Genomic DNA, 13,308 nt, shown 5'->3' with positions numbered 1-13,308 from the left:
GGACTCAAAGGGATATATGCACCCCAATTTGTTTACAGCAGCATTACCAACAACAGCCAAACTATGGAAAGACCCCAAATATCCACTGACTGATGAATGAATAAAGAAGATGTGGTATAAATATACACACACAAGGAATACTACTCAGCCATCAAAAAGAATAAAATCTTGCCATCTGCAATGACATGGATGAAGCTAGAGTGTATCATGCTAAGAAAAATAAGTCAGAGACAAATACTGTATTATTTCACTCATACATGCAATTTAAGAAATAAAATGGATGGACATATGGGAAGGGGGAAAAGAAAGGAGGGAAACAAACCATAAGAGACTCTTAAGAACAGAGAACAAACTGGGGGTTGATGGAGGGAGATAAATAGGTGATGAGTATTAAGGAGGGCACCCGTTCTGATGAACAGTGGATATTATATGTAAGTGATGAATCACTAAATTCTACTCCTGAAACTAAGATTACACTATATGTTAACTAACTAGAATTTAAATACAAGCTTGAAACAACAACAAAAACAAGAAGAAAAGAAAACTCTTGTGCACTGTTGGTGGGACTGTAAATTGGTACAGCCACTATGGAAAACAGTATGGAGCTTCTTCAGAAAAATCAATAATAAAATTACCATATGATCTAGCCATTCCATTTCTAGGAATACATCCAAAGGAAATGAAAACACTATGCTAAAGAGATATCTGTCCCCACATGTTCATTGCAGCAGCATTACTTCCAATAGCTAAGACAAAGAAACAACTTAAGTGTTACCAACAGATGAATGCATAAAGTGTGATACACATACATACACATATATACACACACACTGATATATTATTCAGCCATAAATAAGAAGGAAATCCTGCCATTTGCAATAACATGAATGGACCTTGGGAGCATTATGCTATATGAATTAATTCAAAGAAAAACAAATACTTACATGTTTCTCATTTATATGAGAGTCTAAAATTTTAAAAACTCCAGGCACCTGGGTGGCTCAGTCGGTTAAGCATCTGACTTCTGCTCAGGTCATGATCTCACAGTTTGTGGGTTTGAGTCCCGTGTTGGGCTCTGTACTGACATCTCAGAGCCTGGAGCCTGTTTCAGACTCTGTGTTTCCCTCCCTCTGCCCTCCCCCATCCCGCTGCCCTGTTTGTGCTCTGTCTCTCTCTCAAAAATAAACAAACATTAAAAAAAAAATTTTTTAACAAAAAACTCATAGAAAAACATCAGATTTGTGGTTACCAGAGGCAAGGGGCTTGGGGCTGGGGAATTAGATGAAAATGGTCAAAGGTTCAAACTTCTAGTTATAAGATAAATAAGTACTAGGGATGTAATTTACCACACAATGACTATAGTTAACACTGCTATATGGTATACGTGAAAGTTAAGAGAGTAAATCCTAAGAGTTCTCATGAAAAGGGAAAGAACATTTTTTTCTTTTTTTTTTTTTGGCATCTATATGAAATGATGGATGTTAAATGTATTACAGTAATCATTTCACAATATATGTAGGTCAAATCATGCTGTGTACCTTAAACTTGGACAGGGCTGCATGCCAAGTATATCTCAACAAAACTGGAAAACATTTGGAAAGAAAAGAACCTTAAGAGTAGTTAAAAACAATGAAGAAGACCTCTTATACTAAAACAGCAGGATAAAGGTAAGTATATGTTACTAATACAGGTGAAGAGAAAACCATTTAGTCATTCCTCTGACAACATTCATTAAAAGCAGAAACTTTTCAGAGCCTCCTTGGTGGCTCAGTGGGTTAAGCGTCTGAGACCTTTGGCTCAGGTCATGATCTTGCGGTTTGTGGGTTTGAGCCCCGTGTTGGGCTCTGTGCTGACAGGCCTGCTTCAGAATCTGTGTTGCCCTCTCTCTCTGCCCCTCCCCCTCTTGCACTGTCTTTCTGTCAAAATGAACATTAAAAAAATAAAAATAATAAAAAAATAAATACATTAAAAAATTTTTCAAAGCACTGTGCTCAGATAAAGAGAAAACAAAAATAAGTAAGATATAATCCTTGCCTCTGAAGAGCCTGAAATATAATAGAAGCATAGAGTGACATAACTATTTTAATGTAAGTACAAACTGCTATGAAAATACTTATATACAGTAAGCTCACCTTTGGAAGTTGAAAGATGTGTCAGATTTGCCATAGTGAAGAAAGGAATTAAGTACAAGAAACAAAGTGAACAAATGCACAGGGTCTTGAAATTGAAAGTGCAAGTTACCTAGGCTGCTGTTGAGTCATTAAGAGCACAGATTTTGGAATCATGTAAAATAGACCTAGATTTGAATTCTAAGTCATTTTACTTTTTTATTATGTGATCTTGAATAAATAACCTAAACTCTGTAAAAATGAGGATAATATGTATTGCTTATACCATTGTTGTAAGGATTAGGTAGGATAGTCCTATAGAAAGCAAGAATAAATAAATAGTATCTGCCATTTTAAAATAAGCCCATTCAGTTTGTCAGGGTGCCTGGGTAGCTCAGTCAGTTGAGCGTCCCACTTCGGCTCAGGTCATTATCTTGCACTTCGTGGGTTCAAGCCCCATGTCAGGCTCTGTGCTGACAGCTCAGAGCCTGGAGCCTGCTTCAGATTCTGTGTCTCCCTCTCTCTCCACACCTCTCCCACTAACTCCTGCATGCGCACTCTCTCTCAAAAATAAACATTACAAAAAAATTTTTAAGTAAGTCAATTCATTTTGTAAACTGCAAAACACTATACAAATATAAGGCATTATTCTTTCCTAAAACCTGATGAATAGTTTAAAAAACACATCTAAATACATAAGCATTTTATAATATATGAGATAATATTTTCCAAGTACTTCTATCTAAAAGCACTCCTAAAGTATGGCTATATTTATATGTTTAACATTTCAATAAAGGAATATACTAAATATGTCTGAAAAAGAAGCTAATGGGGAAAAACTATATTTTAAAAATATATATTTATTATATATATATTTAATGTATATAATAAATATATATTTTCTAGTATGACATGTTTATAAGAACAATGTTGCAATTATACTTCAGTAAAAAATTAAGAAAACAAAGTCACACCTAAATGGTACAATCAGTTACTTTATCTATAATGCCACAAAACCTACCTTTTCTTCTCTTTCTATTTCAAGTTGTTTCTTAACAGACAAAAGTTCATTTTTGAAATTAGATAGTTCAGCTTCCTAAAGAAAAAAAACATGAAATTTTCAAGTACATCCATGTATTTCTCAAAACAATGCTAAAAAATGCTTCAGATATATTCAGTTTTTCAGAGAAATAAATTCACTAATAAAATACATACACTTTAAAAGTCTACTGATAGCCTGCTAGCTGAACATGACTAAAGATTTCATTTAGACAAATTTCTTACAGTTTTCTCTGAATAAATATTAACACCATGTATATTCTCCTCCTCAGCATCTCCTAATATATCCCATTCCTCCTCTCCCCATCTCTATCAGAGCTCCAAATTTATTTGTAACTGGAGTTTATATTTATTCATTTGAAAAAATAGTTCACTCCACCATTTCAGAATATAAATTGGAAAACCACTTAACTATCAAACCCATAAGATCTTTTTCAAAATGTAAGATTGATTCTATAGCTCTAAAATTATGGCTTTATTTAATATATTACTCTTTACCACCAGCCATGCTGATATGAAAATTGGCTTTACTACTATTTGCTCTGTATCTCACCAAAGATGCCTTCATTGATGACTGTTCTTGTTCTTTGCTTTTATAAAGTCCTAATTCTGCGTCTCTTTCTTCAACTATTTTATCATATTGGTGCTATATTAAACAGAGAAAATATTTTAGGTGTATCAGAACACAAATAGGTCATGTTTTAATAATAGTGGTATTCTTAAGCATTTAATATTTGTTAGACAATGTCTAGGAATTCAGTGATATATATTTGAGTTTTTTCCTAACTTTTCAAGTCTTTTTTATTCATATAACGTAATCAATGAAACATAAAAAACAGTCTTGAAAATAATCTAACACAAGAGCAGCAAAAAATTCTTTTTAATTAGAAATGTTGAATGTCATAATTTAAAAACTAAGGTAGGAATGCCAGGACCTCTTAGAAAAGTAACTGATTCCAGATCTGGGAATACAGGATGAGTCTTGAACATTTGTCACAATAGAAAGCAAAAAAGCTGTCAGAAATTATTAAGGTCAAAAGGACTGGCCAGTGAGTTTGAAGAGCCTCCCGCTGGCCAAAAGATAAACAATTTGAGCATCAAGGATTATACTGGATTGAGATATATAAAATATATTTAAATCTATGAGTTCACATTTAAAGTAAGCTCCACGCCCAGCGTGGAAGCCAATGTGAGACCTGAACTCACGAACCTAAGCTGAGATCATGAGTAGGATGCTTAACTGACTGAACCACCCAGGCACCCCGAGTTCCCAATATTTTTATGAATTTTGTTAATATTTATTACCTAAATATTTTTAATTCTTGTTGGTTACCTCATAACAATGTTATATTCCACCAACAATTTTTAACATGGATAGATAGATAGATATAGCCTACCTCCTCTCCAAATCTTGAAGGGAATAAAGGTAAATTCCCCTAAAAGAATGACTACTTTTAGAACATTACTTTTAGAACAAAAAATACAGCATACTCACAAACACAACAAACATGAAGTCTTTCATCTATTTATACCACTGATAAAAATTTGTTTAGCTTAATATGTGTTAGCCATATAGGTGATATAAATATTTACCAGATACATATCCTGGGGATGTGCTTAAATAAATAGAAGGTGGCTATAAGAGACTACTAGGAAAATTCGGAAGAAAAGTGATCACTTCCATACATCATAGATGACAAAGAGAGATTCTACCGAGGAAGTGACACCCGAACTCAGCTTTGTGTAGTTAAGACCCAAACTGAGAAATGAGAGATCAAGAATATTCAAGCTGTAATAAGACATTCTTGCATAGTTTTCTGACATATCAGAATGTTATCTTGATTTCATCATTTTATTCATAAATATGGCTCCAATTAATAGTTTTCAATACACAAAAAGGGAAGAGTTACCTTATGTTTTTCCATAAGTGCTACCATTTCAGCTATTTTATGTTGACATCGTTTATCAATTTCTTTCTGTAATTTTACTGCTTCATCAGCTATTACTTTTGCTTTCTCAACCTATCAAATAAAGTGATTCTTAAAATTAATGCACAAAAACAAATTTAACTTAAATCCAAAGACCATACACACTACTTACATAAAATGCAGAAATCAAACACAAGGATATTAGGAAAGCCAAGCAGAAAATGCATTACTGTTTTGGTTCATTTTAGGGTGTTCTATCAAGTGAGATGACAATATAACACTGTAATGTTATAACCTTTTAATGTTATAATCTTAATCCTGGCAAAATATACTACTCAGTAATCAAATACTTAGAATAACAAAGATATTTTTAAGCTTCATAGAAACTGTCTCATATAAATTTATTAAATCTTTTAGAAATCATAATTTAAAAATAAGAATTGCTTTTCTCTTAAAATGCTAATAAAAAATATAGTTTTAAGATAACAAATTTTCAAACATAGTTTTTCCTACCTCTTCCAAAAGATTTTCTTCTGATATCGTTTTGTCTTTAATTTCTTTCTGATAGATGTCAGTCATTTCTTTAAATTTTTGTTTGGCAACTTCTAGTTCTAACTCTAATTTATTGACCTTTGAGCAAAGAAAATAACATGAACATTAGTAAATGCTGTGGATTACTTAAAAATATTCTGTATTCATTTTGGGGTATTGTGAATCTTAAAAGATTACTTATTCATTGCAATTGTGGTTAGATCATTTTCTTACATTTTTTATATGGTGAGATGTGCTTTATTTTTCACAAAATCTATCTTCTCCCCTGAAGTATGTATGTAGTCTTAGCAAGTAATGTTTTAAAAGCAAACATATATATTTTTTAATCCATTCCTCAGCAATATTTATTTAGTCTCAGGTTTAGGTTTATTACAGTAAGTACTCCATTTGGATAGAACACCCATGTGACTCAAAGAAAAGTCTGCTCTTTTACCAAAACAAAACAAACAGCTTTACTGAGGTACAACTGATACACATAAAAAAAACTACACGTAATGTATACAATTTGATAAATTTAGACATATGCATATACTGTAAAACCACCACAATTCAGATGACATAATGCATCACCTCCAAAAGTTTCCTGCTATCCCTTTGTTTTTTGCCATTAAGAACATTTTAACGTGAGATCCTCTTAAATGAATAAGTTCACAATACAGTATTGTTGACTATAGGTTCCATGCTGTACCATCTGCTGCTGTACAGCTGATCTTAGAACTAATTTATCCTACATAATGGAAACTTTATACAAATTGAGGAACTCTCCATTTCCCCCTACCCCTTACCCATTCTAATCTCTGCTTCTGTGAATCTGACTCGTGCCTCAAAAAAGTGGAATCATGCAGCATCTGTCCTTTTGTGACTGGCTTTTGTTGCTGAATTGGAAGTGTTCTTTATATTCTGAATACTAGATCATTACCAAGTATATGATTGGCTAATATTCTCTCTATTCTGTGGGTTGCCTTTCACTCTTTTGACACTGCCCTTTGATACATTCGGTAAAATTTCTACCAACATCCCAACTATCTTTTTGTCAGAAAATATAGAAGCTGATCCTAAAGTTTGTATGGAATTATGAGGGACCCTGAATAGCCAAAACAATCTTGAAAAAGAATGATGTTGGAGGACATATACTCATTAATAATTTATAATAAAACTTATTACAAAGCTACAATAATGAAAACAGTGTGATATTGACATAAGATAACATACAGATCAAGGCAATAGAATTGGGAGTCCAGAAATAAGGCCATACAGCTATGGTCAATTTGTAACTTATTTTCAACAAGAGTAACACGACAATTCAATGGGGAAAGAATACTCTAACAAATGTTGCTGAGACAACTGCTATTCACATGGAAAGAAATAAAGTTGGACACTTAACCTCGTATCATAAAAAAAAAAAAACAGATTAAAGATTTAACTGTAATAGCTAAAACTATAAAACTCTTAGAAGAAAATAGGAGCTAACATTCATGGATTTGGCAATGGATTCCTAGATAGGATACTAAAAGCACAAGCAAATGAGAAAAATAGATTTCATGAAAGACATAGTCTTAAAGAGATTTTCTATAAAAAAATAGTATCTCTGATTTCTATTATTTTCATATATTTTGTACAAAAATGTACTGAGTTGTGTAGACATGATTCAAACACAGAAATTATCAAAAGAAAGAGAAACCTGAATTAGCATATCCACCCTCCAGAGTCACTTATTACTTTAGAGCTGAATTAGAAATGAAGAGTAGGTATATGGCAGGGACAGGAATTGGGGAAGGGAGGTATAAGTAATTTAACAATGAATCAGACCGTATACTGTACTCAAGAATCAACCACCAACTTTAAGATGGAATAGTATCAATATTGATAAATACTTCTGAGTGCCTCTTTTCATTGGTTTGCCCCTTCTGCCCCTCAAATGTAACAAATATCCTTAATATTCATTTTTCCTTGCTCTTCTTTATAGTTCTACTGTATATTTATCTACCAATAATTCAGATTTGTTTTTGAACTTTATGTAAATGTATGTTTATTTTTCTTTCTTGTATTTTTTATTCATCAGTATATTTCAGATACTTATGTGTGTAAATACACTTCCTTCATTTTCACTGCTAAACGCTGTTCCATTGTATGAGTGTACTGTAGTGCTTGGTGATGAGAAAGAATGAAATCCAGTCATTTGCAACAACATGGTCGGAACTGGAAGTTATTGTGCTAAGAAATATGTCAGAGAAAGAACAGGTACCATGTACCACCATATGTGGAACTTGAGAAGCTTAACAGAAGACCATGGGGAAAGGGAAGGGGAAAAATAGTTTCAAACAGAGAGGGAGGCAAACCCATAAGAGACTCTTAAATACAGAGAACAAACTAAAGATTGATAAGGGGGATGGGAGAGAGGGGAAAATGGGAGATGGGCATTGAGGAGGGCACTTGTTGGATGAGCACTGGGTGTTGTATGTAAGTGATAAATGACAGGAATCTATCCCCAAAACCAAGAACACACTGTATATGTTGTATGTTAGCTACTTGACGATAAATTATATTTTTAAAAAAATGAGTGCAGGGGCGCCTGGGTGGCTCAGTCGGTTGAGTGTCCGACTTCGGCTCAGGTCATGATCTCACGGTCCATGAGTTCGAGCCCTGCGTCGGGCTCTGTGCTGACAGCTTAGAACCTAGAGCCTGCTTCGGATTCTGTGTCTCCCTCTCTCTCTGCCCCTTCCCCGCTCACACTCTGTCTCTCTCTCATAAATAAACATTAAAAAAAATTTTTTTTAAATAAAAAATAAAAAAAATGAGTGCAGAATTTTGTCAGATGCTTTTTCTGCAATCACTGAAATGATTATATTGTTCTCTTTTATTACTTGATACAGGAAATTACACTAATAGTTTCAAATTTTAAACTACCTTCTCAAGATAAACCTTCACTTGTTCAATGTAAGATAGTTTTCATTACAAGATTAAATTTACTATTATATTAAGGATTTTATACATATATATTTTTTAGTGTTATTTTTGAGGGAGAGAGACAGAGAACAAATGGGAAAGGCAGAGAGAGAGAGAGAGAGAGAGAGAGAGAGAGGGAGACACAGAATCCGAAGCAGGCTCCATGATCCAAACTGTCAACACAGAGCCTGACGCGGGGCTCAAACTCATGAGCAGTGAGATCATGACCTGAGCCGAAGTCGGACACTTAACCAACTGGGCCTCCCAGGCGCCCTTATACCTATATTTTTAAGGGATAGTGAAAAAATAAAAGGTATTCTTGTAATGTCTTTGCCAGGATTTGGTATCAAAAAAACTAGTTGAGAATTGTTCCCCTGCTATTTTTAGGAAGAGTTCATAGAAGGCTGATATTATTTTAAAAAATTTCTGAACATACAGTTTTACATTACTTTCAGATGTACAACAAAGTCATTCAGCGTCTCTATACATTATGCTACACACTCACCACAACTGTGGCTACCATTTGTCATCACACAATACTATTACAATACTACTATGTTCCTATGCTGTACCTTTAATTCCCACGACTTATTCATTCCATAACTAGGAAGCTGTATCTCCTACTCCCTAACACCCATTTTGCCCATCCCCCAAAACGGGTATTATTCCTTCCTGAAGCATTTGTTAGAATTCACCAGTGAGACCTTCCAGATCTGGATATTTCTCTAGGAAATTTTTCATGACGAATTCAATATCGCTGATATATGGTTCTTTACATTTTCTGTTTCATCTTGTGTCCGTTCTAGTAAATTAGGTTTTCCAAATTTTCCCATGTCATCTAAGTTTCAAATTTATTGGCATATAATTGTCCATGACATTCCCTTATTATCTTTCCAATAGTTATAATATTTATATTAATAATGTCCTATTTCATTCTTACCTTTAGTGAGTTTTATTATTTTTGTGATCAATCCTGCTAAGGGATTATCAATTTTAGTAATATTTTCAAAGAATCAACTTTTGACTTCATTGATTTTTTTCATTTTTTTTTTTCTGTTTGTCTCTCTTCTGTTTCTTTGATCTCTCTTCTTTACTATTTCCTTTTGTCTACTTTCTTTCGGTTTAATTTGCTGAATAAAAACATGAGTCATTTCTTTTCTAAAACAAACATTGTTGAGAGGAGAGGGAAGATGGCGGCGTAGGAGGACGCTGGGCTCACCGCGTGTCCTGCTGATCACTTAGATTCCACCTACACCTGCCTAAAGAACCCAGAAAACCGCCAGAGGATTAGCAGAACGGAGTCTCCGGAGCCAAGCGCAGACGAGAGGCCCACGGAAGAGGGTAGGAAGGGCGGCGAGGTGGTGCGCGCTCCACGGACTGGCGGGAGGGAGCCGGGGTGGAGGGGCGGCCCGCCAGCCAAGCAGAGCCCCCGAGTCTGGCTGGCAAAAGGGGAGGGGCTGGACAGAGTGTGTTCCAACAGCAAGCGCGACTTAGCGTCTGGGAGGTCATAAGTTAACAGCTCTGCTCGGAAAGCGGGAAGGCTGGAGGACAAAGGGAGGGAGAGCTGCTGAGCCCCCCGGAAGACAGAGCTCAGTTTGGTGGGGAACAAAGGCGCTGGCCAGCGCCATCTCCCTCGCCCATCCCCCAGCCAAAATCCCAAAGGGAACCAGTTCCTGCCAGGGAACTTGCTCGCTCTGCGCAAACACCGAACTCTGTGCTTCCGCGGAGCCAAACCTCCGGCAGCGGATCTGACTCCCTCCCGCTGCCACAGGGCCCCTCCTGAAGTGGATCACCTAAGGAGAAGCGAGCTAAGCCTGCCCCTCCTGCTCCCGTGCACCTTGCCTACCCACCCCAGCTAATACGCCAGATCCCCAGCACCACAAGCCTGGCAGTGTGCAAGTAGCCCAGACGGGCCCCGCCACCCCACAGTGAATCCCGCCCCTAGGAGAGGGGAAGAGAAGGCACACACCAGTCTGACTGTGGCCCCAGCGGTGGGCTGGGGGCAGACATCAGGTTGGACTGCGGCCCCGCCCACCAACTCCAGTTATACACCACAGCACAGGGGAAGTGCCCTGCAGGTCCTCACCACTCCAGGGACTATACAAAATGATCAAACGGAAGAATTCCCCTCAGAAGAATCTCCAGGAAATAACAACAGCCAATGAACTGATCAAAAAGGATTTAAATAATATAACAGAAAATGAATTTAGAATAATAGTCATAAAATTAATCGCTGGGCTTGAAAATAGTATAGAGGACAGCAGAGAATCCCTTGCTACAGAGATCAAGGGACTAAGGAACAGTCACGAGGAGCTGAAAAACGCTTTAAACGAAATGCAAAACAAAATGGAAACCACGATGGCTCGGCTTGAAGAGGCAGAGGAGAGAATAGGTGAACTAGAAGATAAAGTTATGGAAAAAGAGGAAGCTGAAAGAAAGAGAGATAAAAAAATCCAGGAGTATGAGGGGAAAATTAGAGAACTAAGTGATACACTAAAAAGAAATAATATACGCATAATTGGTATCCCAGAGGAGGAAGAGAGAGGGAAAGGTGCTGAAGGGGTACTTGAACAAATTATAGCTGAGAACTTCCCTGAACTGGGGGGAGGAAAAAGGCATTGAAATCCAAGAGGCACAGAGAACTCCTTTCAGACGTAACTTGAATCGATCTTCTGCACGACATATCATAGTGAAACTGGCAAAATACAAGGATAAAGAGAAAATTCTGAAAGCAGCAAGGGATAAACGTGCCCTCACATATAAAGGGAGACCTATAAGACTCGTGACTGATCTCTCCTTTGAAACTTGGCAGGCCAGAAAGGCTTGGCACGATATCTACAGTGTGCTAAACAGAAAAAATATGCAGCCGAGAATCCTTTATCCAGCAAGTCTGTCATTTAGAATAGAAGGAGAGATAACGGTCTTCCCAAACAAACAAAAACTGAAGGAATTTGTCACCACGAAACCAGCCCTACAAGAGATCCTAAGATCCTGGTACCAAAGTACCAGAGACATCACTACAAGCATAAAACATACAGACATCACAATGACTCTAAACCCATATCTTTCTATAATAACACTGAATGTAAATGGATTAAATGCGCCAACTAAAAGACATAGGGTATCAGAATGGATAAGAAAACAAGACCCATCTATTTGCTGTCTACAAGAGACTCATTTTAGACCTGAGGACACCTTTAGATTGAGAGTGAGGGGATGGAGAACTATTTATCATGCTACTGGAAGCCAAAAGAAAGCTGGAGTAGCCATACTTATATCAGACAAACTAGACTTTAAATTAAAGGCTGTAACAAGAGATGAAGAAGGGCATTATATAATAATTACAGGGTCTATCCATCAGGAAGAGCTAACAATTATAAATGTCTATGTGCCGAATACCGGAGCCCCCAAATATATAAAACAATTACTCATAAACATAAGCAACCTTATTGATAAGAATGTGGTAATTGCAGGGGACTTTAACACTCCACTTACAGAAATGGATGGATCATCTAGACACACAGTCAATAAAGAAACAAGGGCCCTGAATGATACATTGGATCAGATGGACTTGACAGATATATTTAGAACTCTGCATCCCAAAGCAACAGAATATACTTTCTTCTCGAGTGCACATGGAACATTCTCCAAGATAGATCATACACTGGGTCACAAAACAGCCCTTCATAAGTTTACAAGAATTGAAATCATACCATGCATACTTTCAGACCACAATGCTATGAAGCTTGAAATCAACCACAGGAAAAAGTCTGGAAAACCTCCAAAAGCATGGAGGTTAAAGAACACCCTACTAAAGAATGAGTGGGTCAACCAGGCAATTAGAGAAGAAATTAAAAAATATATGGAAACAAACGAAAATGAAAATACAACAATCCAAATGCTTTGGGACGCAGCGAAGGCAGTGCTGAGAGGAAAATACATTGCAATCCAGGCCTATCTCAAGAAACAAGAAAAATCCCAAATACAAAATCTAACAGCACACCTAAAGGAAATAGAAGCAGAACAGCAAAGGCAGCCTAAACCCAGCAGAAGAAGAGAAATAATAAAGATCAGAGCAGAAAGAAACAATATAGAATCTAAAAAAACTGTAGAGCAGATCAACGAAACCAAGAGTTGGTTTTTTGAAAAAATAAAATTGACAAACCTCTAGCCAGGCTTCTCAAAAAGAAAAGGGAGATGACCCAAATAGATAAAATCATGAATGAAAATGGAATTATTACAACCAATCCCTCTGAGATACAAACAATTATCAGGAAATACTATGAAAAATTATATGCCAACAAACTGGACAACCTGGAAGAAATGGACAAATTCCTAAACACCCACACTCTTCCAAAACTCAATCAGGAGGAAATAGAAAGCTTGAACAGACCCATAACCAGCGAAGAAATTGAATTGGTTATCAAAAATCTCCCAACAAATAAGAGTCCAGGACCAGATGGCTTCCCAGGGGAGTTCTACCAGACGTTTAAAGCAGAGATAATACCTATCCTTCTCAAGCTATTCCAAGAAATAGAAAGGGAAGGAAAACTTCCAGACTCATTCTATGAAGCCAGTATTACTTTGATTCCTAAACCAGACAGAGACCCAGTAAAAAAAGAGAACTACAGGCCAATATCCCTGATGAATATGGATGCAAAAATTCTCAATAAGATACTAGCAAATCGAATTCAACAGCATATAAAAAGAATTAT

General features: G+C 36.3%; 1 protein-coding gene across 1 annotated transcript in view; it reads right to left on the bottom strand.

Annotated features, from left to right (window-relative positions):
* Window positions 1-13,308, bottom strand: part of SYCP1 (synaptonemal complex protein 1) — a 126,787-nt gene that overhangs the window by 38,338 nt on the left and 75,141 nt on the right. The window contains exons 24-27 of the mRNA XM_042993787.1: window positions 5,609-5,725; window positions 5,078-5,188; window positions 3,721-3,813; window positions 3,130-3,204 (exon numbers count right to left, since the gene is read on the bottom strand). Of these exons, the coding sequence (XP_042849721.1) occupies window positions 3,130-3,204; window positions 3,721-3,813; window positions 5,078-5,188; window positions 5,609-5,725 (396 nt within the window). The remainder of the gene's footprint in view (window positions 1-3,129; window positions 3,205-3,720; window positions 3,814-5,077; window positions 5,189-5,608; window positions 5,726-13,308) is intronic.

Source organism: Panthera tigris, chromosome C1, assembly GCF_018350195.1.
Source record: "Panthera tigris isolate Pti1 chromosome C1, P.tigris_Pti1_mat1.1, whole genome shotgun sequence".
NCBI classification, from domain to species: Eukaryota; Metazoa; Chordata; class Mammalia; order Carnivora; family Felidae; genus Panthera; species Panthera tigris.
The sequence above is the reverse complement of the archived record's forward strand: the minus strand, read 5'-3'. Positions and strand labels throughout refer to the sequence as shown.